This window comes from Protopterus annectens, chromosome 8.part1 (genome assembly GCF_019279795.1).
Source record: "Protopterus annectens isolate FY-2018-M chromosome 8.part1, PAN1.0, whole genome shotgun sequence".
NCBI classification, from domain to species: Eukaryota; Metazoa; Chordata; order Ceratodontiformes; family Protopteridae; genus Protopterus; species Protopterus annectens.
Window position 1 is genome coordinate 83,098,142 of NC_056742.1, and position 20,724 is coordinate 83,118,865.

General features: G+C 39.6%; 1 protein-coding gene across 3 annotated transcripts in view; it reads right to left on the reverse strand.

Annotated features, from left to right (window-relative positions):
* Positions 1–20,724, reverse strand: part of ACSF3 (acyl-CoA synthetase family member 3) — a 1,464,159-nt gene that overhangs the window by 1,039,680 nt on the left and 403,755 nt on the right. For all 3 annotated transcript variants that reach the window (XM_044081689.1, XM_044081688.1, XM_044081690.1), the window contains one exon: positions 13,287–13,442. In XM_044081689.1, the coding sequence (XP_043937624.1) occupies positions 13,287–13,442 (156 nt within the window). The remainder of the gene's footprint in view (positions 1–13,286; positions 13,443–20,724) is intronic.

The following is a 20,724-nucleotide window of genomic DNA, read 5'->3' on the forward strand; positions in this document are numbered from 1 at the left end:
GGAAAGTAGTAAAAAAAGTATTTTTTCCTGCAAAACACAGTAAAAAGCCTCCAAAAGTAAAAGAATACATTTTTCACAGCAGAAAAGTAATTTTAAATTAGTTTAAACAACTTTTTCTATTAAAGTAAAAAAATATTCTCCTGCTTAAAATTTACTAAAAGTCAAATCACAGTCAATAAAAACATATGTTCCTAGTGTAAAAATATATTTTTACAGAAAAAATTCAATTTCTGTCAAAAAAGTAAATGTGGAAATTTTTTCACCAAAGAGAACTTTTCTGCTCAGCAATGGAACGTGTTTGTTGACCGTAGACCCTTGAAAGCCCACAAGAGGAGTACTCTTCAGTGACAGGAAAGAGCTGAATGGTTTGGTACTCAATCCATTCTTTTTAGTCAGCACAGCTCAAGCTAATGGCTTGGGTGTGTGGAATGTGCTCTTAAGCTTTGGAAATTGTCCAGCTGTTGTACCCTTGGCAGGCTGTAACCCATACAGATAAGGCTTCTGCAGCAATAATCATAATGAAGATCATATTGAGTTTTTTCCTCCTTCTGGCCTGATCATTAAACCTACCCTGACTGGACATGAGCCAATTTGTTCCCCAATGTGGGGCATCCCTTCAGGTTTTCTGGAAAAAGAGCAATCAGGAGTGGCTGTCATCCTGGCAGATATTAGGGATTTTGCATTCTTGCCAGCATTCCAGGAACTGAGGACATTATATATTGTACTAACTCCCTTCCCCTCAATACATATATGGGCATATGGGCTAGGGAAGCCCCACAATCTGCACACATGTTTCTTCATAGACTTAAGCAAGGACTATCATCACCAGCTTGGATGGCCTGCACACACCCCGTCTAGGCTGCCCCCCTCAGTCTAGACTCATCAACGCTTTGGTCTAACTGGTCAATTTAATTGGAACTACAGTCATAGCTGGATAGACATACCAACCCTCTCTTTCCAGGACTGGTGCATCTATCCTCCCTTGCCTGCTCTGTCAAGCAACTAAGCTACTAAATGATCTCAGGCTACCTGGGCCAAAGTCAGGGCTTTATCCCCTCTATGCCACCACTGTATGAAATGAGAACTTGTGCTTTAACTGGAATGAAAGGAATATTAGTTAATTTGTTATGAAAAGTATGTGTACTGATGAATGTGGATAAGGATGTGAGGTTAAATGAATATCAGAGGGTGGAAATTAAAGGGGCCAATATTAGTTCATAGCTTTATACTAGGCTTACAACCATCAGGGCTTTTATAATCCTAGCTGCTCAATCCAATTCAATGTTGTCCCTATGTATCATGGATGTTTATTAGGGGGGGATACATTACTTGGGAAATTTGTAAAGGTTATGTGTGTTGGAGGGGTATACCAGTTTAGGCACAGTTACTGGCTGACATGTGGGTCAGATCTTGAGTGAAGTTCCAATTTCCCATCCTTTGGTTAAGGAAAGAGACCTCTGAGGACACTCCAACAGTTGCAGGTGCCTGGTGAGGTACATGACAAAAATTATACTGTATTCAATTATTGGTCTGACGGTTTGTGAGTGAAGTGGTACTATGACATCCTTAGATCTGGACGCCATGCCCTTACTTATAAACTGAGCCACACAGAAGGATTTTCTCACCTTTGTGGACACATGGTGATCAAAGTTCAGATTACTATCTATCTGAGTACAATGACGAAAACAGCAATCCAGGACCACCAAAGCTTCAGCTATAAAAACTTGAATAAAAGGTCAGTGCTTTCATGCCAATAACTCGGCACTTCATCAAGCAAAATGCAAAGAAAAAAGAGAACTCTTTATAATACAAACAATTAATCAATGCAACAATTTACACTCTCTTAATAAAGGCTTTAAAGGTACATAGGCATTAAGTCCAGGGCTTCTGTATGCCTGCAACTTCATAATCCATTTACTTTCAGCCTGTTCAATACAATTATTCAAATCACCACCCTGCCTATTGACATAAACCCTCTGTAATTGTTGTGTCTTTTGGCTTTTCCCAGTTAGGGGTCGCCACAGCGGAACTCTGGTCCGCTAATGATTGGCAGTTGATTTTTACGTGCTGAGTTGCCGGCCCTAACGCACAACCTTCAATGAAGGTACGCCCATTCACGCATGTCTCCACAGAAAATGCTCCAGCTGAGAATCAAACGGGACAACGTCTTGCTGTGAGGCGACAATGCTACCACAGCACCACCACCGCAGACCTTTGTAATACTAAAAACAAAAACAATGATCTTTAAAAACCTGAACATGCCTATACAAAGCACTACTGTCTTTATTCCTTACATAACCAACATGTTCTATAATGCGTTCCCTTAAAGTCCAAATGGTTTTGCCTACATAAAAACAACAGCATTTTGTGCATGTAGCAAGATATATAAGGTGTTTACTAGTGCAGTCTGCATAAAACCTAGGGTTAAAAACAAAACCATTAGATGGATGTGTAAAAGTTTTAATGTCTGAAATATGGTGACATGCAGTACAATTGCTGCACATGAAGGTGCCCAATCTGTCAGAAAGAAGCCTGGCACTACTGCTTCTGCCATAACAAAGCTGCCTCTTAAGAGACATACCATTCTTAAAGCAAAAATGTGGCATAACACCTACAACATCAGATACAGAACTATATGAGGTGAGTATGGGCCAATTCCTACATATCACCTCACAAATATCCCCAGTATATTACTAGTGAAAGTAATTACCGGTCTAACATAATTCCCTTTTGATACTCTAGTCCTGATACTATAATTATCTTTTTTAGAAAAAAATGGTCTAGCTGGACCAGATCTAACTTCTCTCACATTTTCCATAGCTGAATTAACCTCTCTAGCAGAATAGCCTCGTACTTGTAATTCTTTTCTAAATGTACCTAAGGCAGTATCTAAAGCCTCATCACTAGTATGCAATCTTGAAGTCCTAAAGGCTTGATTCCTAACTATGTTCCTAAAAACATGTGTAGGATGCATACTACTGCAATGGAGTAAAGTATTCCTTCTGCACGTTTTCCTAAACAATGAGGTTTGCAACCTAATAACATCTTTGTATAGATGAACATCTAAAAGATCTATACATGTCACATGTGAATTAATAGTAAACCTCAGAAAACTGGTCATGGACTCAAGGTAGCTAACAAATAAATCCAACTCAGAAGTAGTCCCATCCCACAAAAAGAAAATTTTGTCCACAAATCTCCTGAAAAACATTAGTTGTGACGAATATCTATGGACAGAAAAAACAAATTCATCTTCCCAGTTAGCCATTACAAGGTTGGCGTAGCTATTAGCACAAGATGCGCCCATAGCCACGCTAACGTTCTGCAAACATATACACTCATCGAACATAAAGGCATTGTTTTCCAAAATAATATCCAAAAAAGTACAGATAAAAAAAATCATGTCATGAGAAAAGTCACTGTGTCTACGCAAAAATAATCTCACTGCTTCAACACCTTCAATGTTAGGTATAACTGTAAAAAGCGTATTCACATCAAGTGTAACCAATAAACAATTAGAAACATCATGAATAGAATCATATTCATATAAATCATGTAAAAAGTGCTGTGTACCCCTAAGGATGGTATCTATCTTGTTAACTACAGTTCTTAATTTATGCTCTACAAAAATAGACATGGGCTCCGTGATCCACCCATTACCCGAAACAATAGGTCTTACAGGTAGGTCACTTCTGTTCTTATGTGCCTTAGGTAACCCATGAATCACAGGTAAAAAAGGAAACTCCTCAGTAAAGTAGTCATAAAGATCTGGCTCTATCATCCTATTCATAAGCAAATCATAAAATTCATCATGTACATATTGAATAAACCTTTTCAAAGAGGCAGGTTGCAAATTCACATACACACATTCATCAGACAACATAGCAACATCTTCTGTACATACAATACTTTATCAAACACAACAATGCCCCCTTCCTTATCAGCAGGCCTAATTTGAATATTATCATTCTCTCTTAACATCTCCAAGGCATCCCTTTCAGTATTAGTTAAATTCACAAAATGCTTATTACAATTAGAACCACGTTCAGCATTTAAACTAATTATATCCTGTTTGCATTTATTTAAAAACAATTCTATAGATGGAAAAAAGCTAGGGCAAAACACACTAGGTTTCTTATACAAATTAATACCACTATCAACAGGAAAAATAGTTTTTAACATGACATTACGAGCAAACAAACACAGTTGTAATATAATATCAACAGGATCTGCTTTAAAGGCAGGTATAAAGGAAAGTCCATGGTTCAAAACACTGACCTGCTCGGCTGTAAACTGAACAGAAGAAAGGTTGAAAACTAACGTGTTCTCGGCTGCTTCCAATCCTGTTTCTTGTCCGTTTCTACTTCATAGGATAATTTCCATTTCCTCTTCTCTCCCCATGCTGGAAAGTCCTTGATGGCTACTGGCAACAATGGAAAATGAGCTGACGTCACTACGGGACTAGTTGAATGTTTTCGTTTCGCTCCTTGGCTCTCATTTTCATTCCCAGATGACACAGTCACTGCCTCTGCTGAAACAAAAGCCCCTGGAGCTTCCAATGATGTCATCATGCTCACAGATGGCAAAGAGGTGTGTCTAGCCTCTGATTCAGTAGATTGACAAGCAGTTTCATTCACAACTGCTGAAGCGGTGTGTCTATCAGCAACAAGAGCTGTATTCAATGTAGAGCTCTTATTTCTATTTACGTTAGATGTTTCACTCAAAACATTGCTCTCATCTTCTGGCCAAGCAAAAATATGGCCTTTACTAAAGTCAGCAAAGTCACAATTCAATTTTTTATCCCGCAGTGCTTTCAGTTTATTTTAATAAACCGACACATTAGTAAAAAATCTCATCCACTCTCATCATATAAAAGCCATGTACTTCTCTCGAAGTCACTTATTTAAGGAGGACATCAATCTCATTAGACAAATCATCCTCCATAGGTTTAAAGAAGTTAATCAGTAGATGTATATAGTTAAAACTAAGTTCTAGATTTAACTCCTGCCACTTCCGTAGCAGTTCTGCGAAAGCAGTTCCTTGTGCAGGCATCCACAGTACTCTTAATCCTCTGGGGACAACCTTAAAATGCAAGCAAGCTTCAAAATGAAGTCGCTGCCATTGGTATCCTTTAAGCCTATAAAGCTTACTCTCAAGCTCTTTAAGTCTATTGGCAAAAAACTCAGAGTCAATAATACTCACTTCTTCACGAGCCTATGTACCTTTAAAGCCTTTATTAAGAGAGCGTAAATTGTTACATTGATTAATTGTTTGTATTATAAAGAGTTCTCTTTTTTCTTTGCATTTTGTCTGATTAAGTGCCAAGGTATTGGCATGAAAGCGCTAACCTTTTATTAAAGTTTTTCTACCTGAAACTTTGGTGGTCCTGGATTGCTGTTTTTTGTCCTTGTATGCTGGTTTGCCTTGCTGGGACCTTTGCTGCCTTGGTATCATTTTATTTTCTGCATTTAACTCTTGTTCATTATTTTTGGCAGACATGGCTGATGGTTTTGACCTTGAACTGGATTATAGACCTGCTAGTGCTGAACAGACTACTTCCATGAGGAAACTAACACGTTTCATATATGTTGAGAAGAACCCTTTATGTGCCCTGAATTTAGGGGATAGAGAGGCTTGTGAAGAAGTATTATTGACTCTGAGTTTTTTGCCAATAGACTTAAAGAGCTTGAGAATAAGCTTTATAGGCTTAAACGATACCGATGGCAGCAACTTCATTTTGAAGCCTGCTTGCATTTTAAGATGGTACCCAGAGGTTTAAGAGTACTGCGGATACATACACAAGGAACTGCTTTCCCAGAACAGCTATGGAAGTGCAGGAGTTAAATATAGAACTTAGTTTTAACTATATGCGTCTACTGATTAACTTCTTTAAACCTATAGAGGATGATTTGTCTAATAAGATTGATGTCCTCTTTAAAGAAGTGGCTTCGAGAGAAGTATCTGACTTGTATATAATGAGACTGGATAAGGCTTTTACTAATGTGTCAATTTATGAAAATAAATTGAAAGCTCTGAAGGGTAAAAAAATTGAATCGTGACTTTGCTGACTTTAGTAAAGGCCATATTTTTGTTTGGCCGAAAGATGAGGGCAATGTTTTGAGTGAAACATCTAACGTAAATAGAAATAAGAGCTCTACATTGAATACAGCTCTTGTTGCTGATAGACATGCCCCTTCAGCAGTTGTGAATGAAACTGCTTGTCAATCTACTGACCGAGAGGCTAGACACACTTCTTTGCCATCTGTGAGTGTGATGACATCATTGGAAGCGCCAGTGGCCTTTGTTTCAGCATAGGCAGTGACTGTGTCATCTGTGGATGTAAATGAGAGCCAAGGAGTAAAAAGAAAACATTCAGCTAGTCCCGTAGTGACATCAGCTCCTTTTCCGTTGTTGCCAGTAGCCATCAAGGACTTTCCAGCATGGAGAGAGAAGAGGAAACAGAAATTATCCTGCAAAGAAGGAATGAACAAGAAACAGGATTGGAAGCAGCCAAGAACACATTAGTTTTCAACCTTTCTTCTGTTCAGCTTACAGCTGAGCAGGTCAGAGTTTTGAAGCATTGACTTTCCTTTATACCTGCCTTTAAAGCAGATCCTGTTGATATTATGTTACAACTGCATTTGTTTGCTCGTAATGTCATGTTAAAAACTATTTTTCCTGTTGTTAGTGGTATTAATTTGTATAAGAAACCTAATGTGTTTTGCCCTAGCTTTTTGCCATCTATAGACTTGTTTTTAAATAAATGCGAACAGGATATAATTAGCTTAAATGCTGAACGTGGTTCTAATTGTAATAAGCATTTTGTGAATTTAACTAATACTGAAAGGGATACCTTGAAGATGTTAAGAGAGAATGATAACATTCAAACTAGACCTGCAGATAAGTGAGGGGGCATTGTTGTGTTTGATAAAGTACTGCATGTACAGAAGATGGTTGCTATGTTGTCTGAAGAATGTGTCTGTGAAATTGCAACCTGCCTCTTTGAAAAGGTTGATTCAATATGTATGTGATGAATTATATGATTTGCTTATGTATAGGATGATAGATCCAGATCTTTATGACTACTTTACTGTGGAGTTTCCCCTTTTACCTGTGATTCATGGGTTACCTAAGGTACATAAGAACAGTAGTGACCCACCCTTAAGACCTATTGTTTCGGATAATGGGTGGATCACGGAGCCCATGTCTATTTTTGTAGAGCATAAATTAAGAACTGTAGTTAACAAGATAGATACCATCCTTAGGGATACACAGCATTTTTTACATGATTTATATGAATATAATTCTATTCATGATGTTTATAATTGTTTATTGGTTACACTTGATGTGAATACGTGTTTTACAGTTATACTCAACATTGAAGGTGTTGAGGCAGTGAGATTATTTTTGCATAAACAGTGACTTTTCCCATGATATGACTTTTTTTGATCTGTACATTTTTGGATATTATTTTGGAGAACAATGCCTTTATGTTCGATGAGTGCATATATTTGCAGAAGGTTGGAGTGGCTATGGGCACATCTTGTGCCAATAGCTACGCCAATCTTGTAATGTCTAATTGGGAAGATGAATTTGTTTTTTCTGTCCATAGATATTTGTCACAACTAAAGTTTTTCAGGAGATTTGTGAACATTTTCTTTTTGTGGAATGGGACTACTTCTGAGCTGGATTTATTTGTTAGCTACCTTGAATCCATGACGGTTTACTGTTAATGCACATTTGACATATATAGATTTTTTAGATATTCATCTATACAAAGATGTTAGTGGGTTACAAAACTCAGTGTTTAGGAAAACTTGCAGAAGGAATACTTTGCTCCATTGCAATAGTATGCATCCTACATACTTTTTAGGAACATAGGTAGGAATCAAGCCTTTAGGACTTCAAGACTGCATACTAGTGATGAGGCTTTAGATACTGCCTTAGGTACATTGAGACAAGAATTACAAGTACAAGGCTATTCTGCTAGAGAGGTTAATTTAGCTATGGAAAATGTGAGAGAAGTTAGATCTGGTCCAGCTAGACCATTTTTTTCTAAAAAAGATAATCATAGTGTCAGAACTAGAGTATCAAACAGGAATTATGTTAGACCGGTAATTACTTTCACTAGTAATATACTGGGGATATTTGTGAGGTGATATGTAGGAATTGGCCCATACTCACCTCAGATCGTTCTGTATCTGATGTTGTAGGTGTTATGCCATGTTTTTGCTTTAAGAATGGTATGTCTCTTAAGAGGCAGCTTTGTTATGGCAGAAGCAGTAGTGCCAGGCTTCTTTCTGATAGATTGGGCACTTTCGTGTGCAGCAATTGTACTGCATGTCACCATATTTCAGACATTAAAACTTTTACACATCCATCTAATAGTTTTGTTTTTAACCCAAGGTTTTATGCAGACTGCACTAGTAAACACCTTATATATCTTGCTACATGCACAAAATGCTGTTGTTTTTATGTAGGCAAAACCATTAGGACTTTAAGGAAATGCATTTTAGAACATGTTGGTTATGTAAGGAATAAAGATGACAGTAGTGCTTTGTATAGGCATATTTAAGTTTTTAAAGATCATTCTTTTTATTTTTAGTATTATTCTGCCGTGGTGGTGCTGCGGTAGCATTGTCGCCTCACAGTTAGACGTTGCCCGTTTGATTCTCAGTTAGAGCGTCTTCTGTGTGGCGACATGCATGAATGGGCGTTCCTTCATTGAAGGTTGTGCGTTAGGCCCGGCAATCCAGCACGTAAAAATCTACTGCCAATCATTAGCGGACCGGAATTTCGCTGTGGCGACTCCTAACCAGGAAAAGCCGAAGGACACAACAACAACAACAGAGGTTTTATGTCAATAGGAGGGGTGGCGATTTGAATAATTGTATTGAAAAGGCTGAAAGTAAATGGATTATGAAGTTGCAGGCACACAGAAGCCCTGGACTTAATGCCTATGTACCTTTAAAGCCTTTATTAAGAGAGCGTAAATTGTTACATTGATTGTTTGTATTATAAAGAGTTCTCTTTTTTCTTTGCATTTTGTCTGATGAAGTGCCGAGTTATTGGCATGAAAGCGCTAACCTTTTATTAAAGTTTTTCTACCTGAAGCTTTGGTGGTCCTGGATTGCTGTTTTTGTCATTGTATGCTGTTTTGCCTTGTTGGGACCTTTGCTGCCTTAGTATCGTTTTATTTTCTGCATTTATCTACCTGAATACCCAGATCTCTTACAACTGGGTCCACTCTTAGAGTGTGCTACTAATGTTGTAATTTGCAGGGGTATTTGATTTCCCAAAGGGTATTATTATGCACTTCTTCGTATTTAGTTTGAGGATATGGCTCTGACACCAATCATTAGTCTGCGTCAGACCTTTTTGTAGGAAATCAACATCATTAGAGGAGTGAATGATTGCCCCCAACTTTCAGTCATCTTTAAACTTGCTCAGCCCAAGGTCATCTACATTAGTCTTGACATCTGAGAAGTATATTCCAAACAGTAGGGGGGCCAGCACTGAGCCCTGTGGTACTCCACTGGTGACTGGCCTCATCCTGAATGTGGATTCCCCCACTCTAACAACATGTATCCTATCTGTGAGCCATTTATTTTTTCTTTTTATTTATTTTACATTTGTTTACCGGGAAAGTCTGACTGGGCAAGCTGTGCCTGTTTTCATCGGAGGCCCCGGGAGAAAAGCTCCACATAGTACATCTTGGCACAAGCAAATATTTGAAAAAAGACAACACAATAATACAGATATGTATTCAGAAACAGTCAATGCCAAAATAGCAGCCAAACACAGTAATTCAAAATACCTTAAGCATAACGGACAGATGTAAGATACAGGAGGTTACAGTGAGCTGGTAATACCCATTGAAGTGTCAGGAATTATGTAACTGTACACATTATCATGGAGCATCCCTATGAGAAGGGATTGGGTATTTAGTAAGTTAGTCTGGGTCTTGACAGTTACATATCCAGGAATTGGTTAGGTATGACTTTAGTAGATTTTTAAAGTTAGAGTTGTTATTTTGCATTCTGATTTCGGGGGGGGGGGGGGGGCAGATTTTAGTAACTGCACTTGAGTAAAATGAGTCACCTGACATATTTACTTTTAGATATTTCTACAAGCACTTTGTTTGTAGATCTTAGTTGGTGTTGTTGTTGTACAGGTTGATTAGGCCTATAACAGCTGGAGTTTTTTGGGGGTGATAAAGTATTTGATACGTCATTGTAAGTTGGTAGAAGTTTAATAAGTTGGGTAGTTCTAGCCAGCCTAATTGCTTAAGGGCATGACAGTGGTGGTATCGAAAGGAGAATTTGGTAGCAAATTTTGTTATAGCAAGTAGTTAATTTGTTTAAGTCACCTTTTTGTTTACATTAGTTAGGACAGGGGATGAGTATAGTAATGTGGAGAGTAGGTGAGTTCTAGCTATGACGGCTTTACTGACGGTGGTCATGTAGTTTTTGCATTGGAAAAGGGTCCCAAGTTTTTTGGGAACTTTAGTTATGCTTTGGGCTATGTGCATATTGAATTTCAGATTTTGGTCAATGATTGTCCCTAGTAATTTGGTTTGCTGCACTGGAGTGATGAGGGTGTTGTCTGCTGAGGATATTTTAAAAGGAGGAATGGGGTTAGTACCTTTGAGGGAATTGAACAGCATGAGTTATTTTTTGGGGGGATTTAGAATAAGTTGAGAGTTTGACAGCCAGGTTTCTATGACGGTGAAGGATTCCTGTTTTTTTTTTTCTGGAAGAATTTGGAGAGAGATGGCCGATCAGATTAATGTGGCATCAGCATATTGGACCAGACCTGCTTGATGGGAGCCTGCATGTAGGTTGTTTGTTAACATGGTGAAAAGCAGGGGTACAAGTATGGATCCCTGTGGTACACCTAGAGTAATTGGTAGGAGGGGAGATAGGGAGTTCATGCATTTGATAGCCTGCTGGCTGTTGGAGAGAGAGTCTTTAAACCAGAGGAGAGTGGAATTACTTAGGCTGAGTTCAATGAGGACAGTTAGGAGCTTGTTGTGAGAGACCATATCAAATGCTTTAGACAGGTCTAGAAAGACAGTGGAGACTAGGCTGATTTGGCTATCAACATTGATTCGGCTATCCATCTGGTGATGTAGAGGTTTATGCCCAATTTTGTGAGTTTATCTATAATACCTGCATGGGGATATTGTGTCAAATGCCATGGCCAGGTCAAGGTAGGCAGTATTCACTGTCTTACCCTCATCCATGGCCTTGGTGACATTCTCATAGAAGTCCACCAGACTGGACCTGCCCTTGATGATACCGAACTGGGTTGGGTCTAGGGTCTGGAGATTTTCTATGTCATTGTTAATCAGGTCCACAATTATCCTTTCTATAGTCTTACATATGAGGCTAGGCAGACTTATCGGTCAGTAGTTTCCAGGGTCTGTTAATGGTGCCCCTTTGTGCACAGGGATGATTGTTTCTGCCCTCCACTCTACTGGGACGAAGCCCATCTGGAAACTGTTTGTAAGTACTATGTCAAGGATATTTGAGCCCCTAAGTGGGACTGCAGACCAGCTCATTTGTACTGACAAAGTCCAGGAATCTCTGAGCTTGCATGTTAGTGGTTGTATATGTTTCCCAGTTTATGAAGGAGTAGTTAAAATCGCCCATGAGTAGTATGTTGGGCTGAATGGTATGCGATTCAAGTAAATTTAGGTATGTGATGTGGATTTCATGGTTCATGGTTGGTGACCTGTAACTGCGGTGGTGGTGCTGCGGTAGCGTTGTCACCTCACAGTTAGACGTTGCCAGTTCGATTCTCAGTTAGAGCGTCTTCTGTGTAGGGACATGCGTGAATGGGCGTTCCTTCGTTGAGGGTTGTGCGTTAGGCCCGGCAAGCCAGTACGTAAAAATCTACTGCCAATCATTAGCGGACCAGAGTTCCGCTGTGGCGACCCCTAACCGGGAAAAGCTGAAAGATACAAACAAATGGTTGGTGACCTGTAGCTAGTGACGATATAGTGGAGGATTTTGTCTATGGTCATGAAGAAGCTCAAGTGTTTCATCCTGCTTACACAATCTAGAGGTGTGATTACTTTTTATGTAAATGTGAACACCTCCTCCTTTCGTTTTTTCCTTTTCAGAGGGTGGTCTGAATGTGTGACAGGCACTGCAACCTTGCACTGCTGTGGTGCTTTCCACAGCCTTGAACCATGTCTCTGTAACTGCACAGATTTCAGCATTCTCCAGCACAAGATGAGCTTCCGGGGAGTGCAGTTCCTTGTTAAGACTTCTAGCATTGAGCTGTAGCACCTTTTGCTTGGCATTACAAGAATTTCTTATGTTGGTACGTATGTTGATTTGCCACTGTTCAAAAAAGTCACTATGGGGATGGCTAATGCCTAGGCCCATATTTGAAAGCCTAGAGTTGGCAGGTGCAGACCATCTCTGACAAAGCAGCATGGTCTGTCGATCATGTCGTCCCAGGATGACAAATACTGGATCCCCTTGGAATGACACCAGTAGCTAAGCCAATTATTGAAGTTAATCATTTTCTGTTTATATTGTGGTATCATTCTTGATGAGGGTAGAATGCTGCTCAATGTTAGGCTCATACCAGCCTGTGACAGGTATTCAGGGAGGTCCATCATGTATCTCTTCATATAGTCCAAGGAGGTACATCTCATGTCACTGACACCCACATGGACTATGACTGAGTCATACTGGTACTTGTGGTTGAGTGACTGAGTGCCTGCGTGATCTGGCGAATCCTGGCCCCAAGATAGGCAACTTAACTGTAATCTTCTCTTTATCCAACCTGGTGAGGGGGCATCCAGATGTCTCACGATGGAGTCTCCTATGACCAAGATGACTGAATGTGTGATGTTTCACCTTAAAGGCTTGCTTGTGGAAACACTGTGATGTGTATTTTTATGTGTACTGGTTGGTGTTAATTTGGTTTTGTTTGCATGTGGCTGAAGACAGCATATGGGAGGCCTCAAAGTTTTTGGGAAGTTACTTGTGAGTACCTCTGCATATGTGGGTTTATGTGTTGGGACCTTATTTAGTGAGGGAAAATGATGTGCATGTGCTGACAACCCGTTTGTCATTTCCCTTGTCAGTATGTGAGAGTCATATCTCAATTTTCACAGCATTAGTGAATTAAACTCCCAGGTATTTAGTTCATAGGTCCAGCTCTCTGTTATTTTAAGACTTGCATATAGACACATATGGGTTTGTATGCCAAGGGTGACTCTCAGCTCTTTACAGAGTTCTACTGTATAATATTTTAAAAAGGCTTACCTTCTCGGGATTGAACTCTGGCAGCATGATACAGGTTGCTCCAACCCACAGGGGGCACAATAACTTATTAACAATTCCATGCATATGATGCAGTGGCAACACATGTAGAATTACATCATCTTTGGTCCATCCCCATTCACCAACCAGACTATTTACCTAAGAAAGAAGGTAGGAAATGCCGATTAGTATTGCTAGTCTTATGGCAAATTCATGCTAAACACTGATAAATGGTACCATAAAACTGCAAATACATAATAGTTCATGACTTAAAAAAAAAAAAAAAAATATATATATATATATATATATATATATGAAAAAATACTGTGCAATTTTTTACATGATGAACAAGGCAGAGACCAGAGTACTAGTACATTGTGGAAACAGCTGATAAGAGCAAATATGGATAGAATTGTTTGGATACATCTTTTTTAAGATGGCAGAAAACATAAAAAATATGTTCTCTTAATTGCAAAATGAAGAAAGACACAGAGGAATGATGCATGTAAGAAATCTGAATGCCCATTTAGAAACAGCATCAAGTAAGGTGCTACTAGGAATGCAATTTTAAGAGAAGCAAGACTCAGATTTAAATATTACTTTTAGCTGCTGACTCCAGAAGCAGAGGCACTGGTCAACTAAAGCATATATGAGTTAAACTGATCTGCTGCACTAAACTCCGAGATGCAGTTGCAAAGATATGACCTCTTATTTGTGACCTTCCTCCCCTGTTGTCTCTTCCATGCATTTCATGCAAGTTAGACTAGTTTTTACTTGAACCCTTTCGTTGCATTAGTGTCCCATTCTGGGATCTCCCCTTTAGCAATCCAACCTGTTTAAATTAATATCATGCTTCCTTAGTAAAATAAAAAATAATGCACATAAAACTCTCAATGCAGAGTTCACATGTAATGATCTTTATTGAGACAGATGAGCACTTTCATCCTATTAGATGACTTCATCAGATCTACACTGTTTCAAGCATAACACATATATTTATATCCAGCTTTTCTTACAGGGAGAAGTGGGACTGCACTCGCTGGCATGACTGGGATTAGTCCACTTCCTGAGCTGACCTTGCTACATCAATAGGGTAAAATAAGATGAAACTAGTCACAGACCTGTGCCTGATTTACGTAAGCAAAAAAGACTGATAATGTGAGTCAAAGGCTCACTAGCAGTGTAATGCAGTTCCAAAACTTTTTATGCAAGTTTAAATTCTAATATATGTATATTACAGAAATGGAATCTAGAGAGCCTTTTACATGCAAATTTAATTTACAGAAATATTGACATGCAGCGGCAAAGACATATGGATGCCATAGATTCATTATGCCCACAGGTTTAACAACCAGGTACTCGGCAGAAGGAGAAGTAATATTTTGGTGTACAAACATTTTTATGTAACTGTAACATGGAGAAGTGTTCTACTGTTCTGAAGGAACTCTTGGCATGGTGCTGGAGTCAGATTTAGGCTGCAGTATGTGTTTCAGGCACTGCAAAGGGTGTAACAGTCCACACAAAACTTTAATAACAACAATGCCCATTGTGTTTTGATCTTTCACTGCCACTGAATGCCCACTGGGCAACCTGCTGCTGGCTGCTGCCATACTGTCTTCTGTCTCTAGGTGCCTATGATGCCATGGACATTATTCCCTCTCTATACACTTGGTTATTGAATCTGTGGGCTTGACACTGCATGCTTCAGTATGATCACTATGAATTTGTGAAAGCCATATGTCTCTGCCACTGAATTTCACTTAAGCTATCTGTCCATAACTAAATATACTGCAAAAAAATGTCTCGCCACCTAGCAGCCTGAACCCACTGTTGTCTTACTATTAAGAAATCATCTTTAAATGCTACCATGTTTAATTAAGAACAGACTCATTAAATCTCCCTGATGTAGTTGCTTCTATGTAGTCCTGATAGTCTCCTTTTGTTTCCCTTTATGCACAGTAGAAGATTACAATAGGGACGATGGATTCAGAGTGCAACCCATCCATGCATCTCAGAAAGGCTTCTGTTGATTTGAAACAAGTTTTCTATGTTCAGCACTGTTAACTCACTTTAGTTTGCTTACATATGGAATGTAACACTTGCTAATTTTGCAAGTTTTCTTAAATCATTTAAATGCCACCTCTACAATTTGTTAATACTTCAGTGATTTAATCAGTTGTTTGTGAACATGAAGTACATGCTAATGACCTTGATATGAGATGATGACTGTGACGTGCATAATTAGGAAAACGTTCAGTGATGGTGGAGGGAAATTAGGATTGCTAAACACTTCTGGCTACAGGAAAGAAAAGTGTCCCTGAATTTACATATTGTGACCAATTTTACCTTACATTTGTGGTTGATTTCTTATTAAAAAAATGATGGCATAACTTTAAGGATTGCAGTTACTATTGTCAGCCATGCTGTTAACTATTTTATGTGCATTTGCTCTGGAACCATGCCAATCAACTGTTTGCACAACCCACTTTTATTTTGCCTTATATTTTTGCTTGCCCTGGTCCTCATAAAGTGTTTGATTTTCTGGTAAATCATTTAGGATTTCAGCCAATAGTAGCAGGTATTACTTTCATAACTCATATTGATCTGAAACTGCATTTTAATGCAAAACCTCTTACTCTATTAACTTGTGAAGTGACTACAGTGCTTTTTAAAAACTGTCTCTGATTCTGGGCCTTTGTCCCTTTACAAGTTTTGGCTTTGTCCACAATTCTTGAGCAAAAGGCTGAAAGATACATCTGCAACTGAAAAAAGTAGCACATGCATTCAAAACCAGTGTAACAGGATATCAAGAAAGCATATCGCTTGCCTTTTTAATATAATTTGGGGATTGAGCAATGGAAATACTTGTGAATGCAAAACCTTCTTAACTATATACAACCAATATTTAAAATCTGTTCCTATTTTGTGGGCCTTTACCCTTGATTACTTCTTGGCTTGGTCTATGATTCTTGTGCTAAGAGGTTGAGTATTTTTTTTTATCACAGTCATATAAGGTGTACACAGTAAAGTGGCTTTAACCGTTGAGTGAAGAGCACAGGGGTTGTTTGCAGATGAAAGCAACCAGTCCTTTTCTCACTTTCTTATGTAAGGATTTGGCTTTATAGGACTACAGTGCATTTGTGTGAAATAATTTGGAATACTTTTGGCTAGTGTGTGTGTGTGTGTGTGTGTGTGTGTGTGTGTGTGTGTGTGTGTGTGTGTGTAGAAAAAAAAAACAAGTTATGTACTCACCATAACGTTCCATCTGTGTTGTCCATTTTTATTCTTCATCTGATTGGTTTGGATCATGTCGGATCCAACTTGGCCATTGCAAAAGCTTGTGGCAACTTAGAACTCTCATGTTTCTCGCTTACCCAGAATATACCAATCCCAATTACCTCAGATCTTGTTTGCTAGCTAAAGCATAGAGAAATAATTCCTATACAAAAAAGGCATAAAAACGAGAGACATCATAAGGTTAGACAAGACTACATCTGGAGCTTTTTCATACTTAGATTATGCCAATACTTTCATGTCCACTCACTCTTCCAGAAAAACCATAAGGAGGGCTTTGGTGGGTGGAGAGTTGAAGAATGAAAATGGACAACACAGATGGAACACTATGGTGAGTACATAACCTCTTTATCTGATGTTGTCAATTTCATTATGTTCAACTGATGGGACAGAGTCCCCAGTGACCTAAATCCCATGGTGGACTCAAGGCAGGATATCCTTAAGCACCAATGAGCCAAATGATGTTCTACCTTTAGATACCAAACCCCACTTTGTAATGAGTGATGAAAGTATGAGGGGGAAGTCCAAGTCGCTGCTGCACAAATTTCATCCATGGAAGCTTTTGAATGAAGAACTGAGGAAGTTGCTATGGACCTGATTGAATGAGCATGTACTTGCTTTGGTAAAGGGATTTCCAACTTGTTGTAAACAAAGGAAATGCAACCAGTAAGCCATCTGGTGAGAGTAATTTTGGATATTGGTTTACCCAGTTTCATATTAGCAAAGGAAATGAATAACTGATCTGCAGTTCTGATATCCTTTGTTCTGAGTAAATAGAAACACAATTGCCTATGAGCATCCAATAAATGTAACAAATATTTGCCCTTGTTTGAAAAATTTGGAAAGAAAACTGGTAAATTGTTCAAAGGGTGGATGAACCAGGGCTTGCAGTACCAGAGTTAGATCCCATGGAGAAGTAGAATCTTTAAACGGAGGTCTTAACAGAAGTGTGCCTCGTAAAAAGGTTTTACAAAGCTTATGAGAAGCGAGTAAGGAACCATTAAATCCAGTATGGAAATTAGAAATTGCTGCCAACTGAACTTTAACTGCTGAAGAACTAGCTCCTTGATTAAAAAGAAGCAACAAGAAATCAAGAATATTATGAAGCAGAGCAGAAAAGGGTACCACATCGTTTTGAAGTGCCAGTATACTAATCTTTTCCATTTACTAGCACAAATTGTCCTTGTAGATGGTTTAAGGGAGGATAAAAATCTGGCGGACAGGAGACGAGAACATAGGCTGTCGGGCAAATACAGGAAATGGAGAAACCAAGCTGTCAGCTTGAGACTGGCGAGGTCTGGATGCATCATGCCTGTAGGGTGAAACAGCAGATCTGGAGCTGGGTTGAAAATCCAAGGTTGATGAATTAAATGAGGTCACAGGAAGGGAAACCAAATCTGTCGAAGCCAATAGGGTGCAATGAGGATGACTTTGCTCTTCAACCTGGCAGTTCTCTGTAGGAACTTTGGAATCAAAGTAATTGGGGGATAAGCATAAAGTAGACTGGGGGGCAAATCATGGAGATGAGCATCCCTCTGTGACTCCCCCTGTGGGGGGATTAGGGCAAAGTAGCTGCTGCACTTCTTTACGGGAGATGCAAAGAGATTGCATCAAAGCTGGCCCCATTGTTGGAACATCAATTCTGCTATGTATTTGTTAAAGGACCATTCATGAGGTAGTAGTATGTACCCGTGCAGTTTGTCAGCTAATACGTTGGACTTCCCCCTGAATATGCATTGCTATAAGAAAGCAGTTGGAAGAGATCACCCATTGCCAAACCCTGAGCGCTTCTCGACACAGGGGCTGAGATCTAGTTCCTCCTTGTCTGTTGATGTATCAAACCGCTGATATGTCAGTTTGAATTGCAATTGTTCCAGAAGGTAGAGCATTGTGAAAGGCCTGCAATGCTAGAAGCACTTCTCTCAACTTGAGGACACTGATATGCAAACAGCCTCTTCGGCAGACCAAGTGCCTTGAACTCTCTTTCCAGGTAATGCCCCCCACCCTAACTGGGAAGCATCTGTGGTCACATTGGCCTTGCGTTGAGAGGGAATAAGCAAATGGCCTTGTACAACCTCTTCTGACTGAATCCACCACATTAGATCTCTTTTGCATATATTGGTGACCCGTATCAGAGCCAATAAAGGAAGGTGAAGTATTCACTAGTGGGAGGCCAGCATCCACTGAAGAACTCTCGTTGTGAAATCTGGCTAAGGGTAGTAATCTTTGTTATTGCTGCCTCCATTGACCCCAACGTCTGAAGGACCAATCAGGCTGAGATTTTGGTACTGCAAACTAACTGTTTTACTTGTGATTTTATTGTCTGAACTCTGGAGAGAGGAAGTGAGGCTATAGTTGACTTTGTATCAAGCAGCGCTCCTATGAAGTCTAGACTATGACATGGTTCTAGATGAGACTTTTTGTAGTTTATAGTTATTCTTAGCAGAGCACATGTCTGGATCACTTTTTCTCTTGCCAAAATGAGTTGATGGCTGATCCAGGCAGAAATAAGCCAGTCCTCTAAATATGGAAACACCCAGAACCCCTGCATTCTCATGTGAGCTGCTATGAATGCCATGCATTTGGTAAACACCCTGGGGGCTGTGATGAGACCAAAGGGCAGAACTTTGAATGGGTAGTGACTGGTTCCCAGCCAGAAGCGTAAACATATCCTGGATCGTCTGTCATCTTTATATGATAGTACGCATCCTGAAGATCTATTGAGCACATCCAATTGTCCATTTCCAAAAATGGAAGAATGCAGTGAACTGTGATCATCCGGAACTTTGTCTTTCAAACAGATTTGTTTAAGATGCTGAGATCCAGAACTGGTCTCCAGTCTCCTGTTTTCTTTAGCACTATAAAGAACCTTGAGTACTTTCTGGATTCTAACTGGTCTGCAGGGACTTTTTGGAAAACTCTTTTCTAGCAGCCTTTGAATTTGAATTGCTGCTTGTTCCCTCTGATTGGCTGGAACATCGGGGGATTTTCTTGACTTGGGAGGATAAAGGGAAATGTGTATTATATAACCTCTGGAAATAATCCTCTGCACCCAAGTATCTGTTGTTATTTCTAGCCAGCCTTTTCGGTGCAGGGACAAATGACCCCCGACTGCCTCCACAGGGGGACAATTGGGCCTCCTTTCAGGAGTGCTGAAAAGGCTTACCAAAGAAAGAGTCTCTGAAAAGTACAGTTTTGTACCTACCATAAATGTAGATGTTCGAGTGTTCACACTGCTGCAGTCATCACACTTGGGTTATCTGCCATCAGGCGGCCCCGCAGTCAGCCTGAGTTCCAAAGTCTTGGTCTGGCGTTGGTTGCGGTCATTTCTTCCATGACGTCAGTGCGACAGGGGTATAAAAGAGGCAGCCAACGCCATTTTCTTCAGTTTTTCTTGCCCCAGATGTCAGGTGCCTCCAAATAGGAAGGCAATACATAATCCTAAGTAAAATACATAAGTAGAAAACAATAGCTACAGCTGTAAGCAAATACACCATATAGAAATGCATCATATAGATTGTATAAAAAGGGAGGTATAGATAAAACCCAGGTAAGAAGAGGGGATGGTGGGAGGGTAACCTGGACTGCAGCAGTGTGAACACTCGAACATCTACATTTATGGTAGGTACAAAACTGTACTATGTTCATCATGTTACACTGCTGCAGTCATCACACTTGGGTTGAATCCCAAAGCTAAGGTTGGGTGGTTGGTACTAAACAGGGTTTGGAGAAGCTAGTAGGCCCTGCAGAACTGCAGTGGCAAAGCCAGCTCTGGTTTTTGAGTATAGAGGTAAGTGGTAGTGCTTGGTGAAGGTGTGCACTGAACTCCAAGTTGTAGCCTCCAAAATATCCTTGGTTGGTACCCCTCTGAGGAAGGCTGCTGATGTTGCTGTAGCCCTGGTGGAATGGGGCATAATGTTACCAGGTACCAGTTTCCCATGGTGTGTGTAGCAGAAATGGATACAATGTCCTATCCATTTTGAAATGGTCTGTTTTGAGATAGCCTTTCCTTGTGATCCTGCAGCATAGGATACAAAGAGTTGGTCAGACTTTCTGAAAGCCTTAGTTTTATCCAAGTAGAAACGTAATTGCCTGTGAATGTCCAAAGAGTGTAGGAACCTTTCCTCTTTATTTTGGGGGTTTGGAT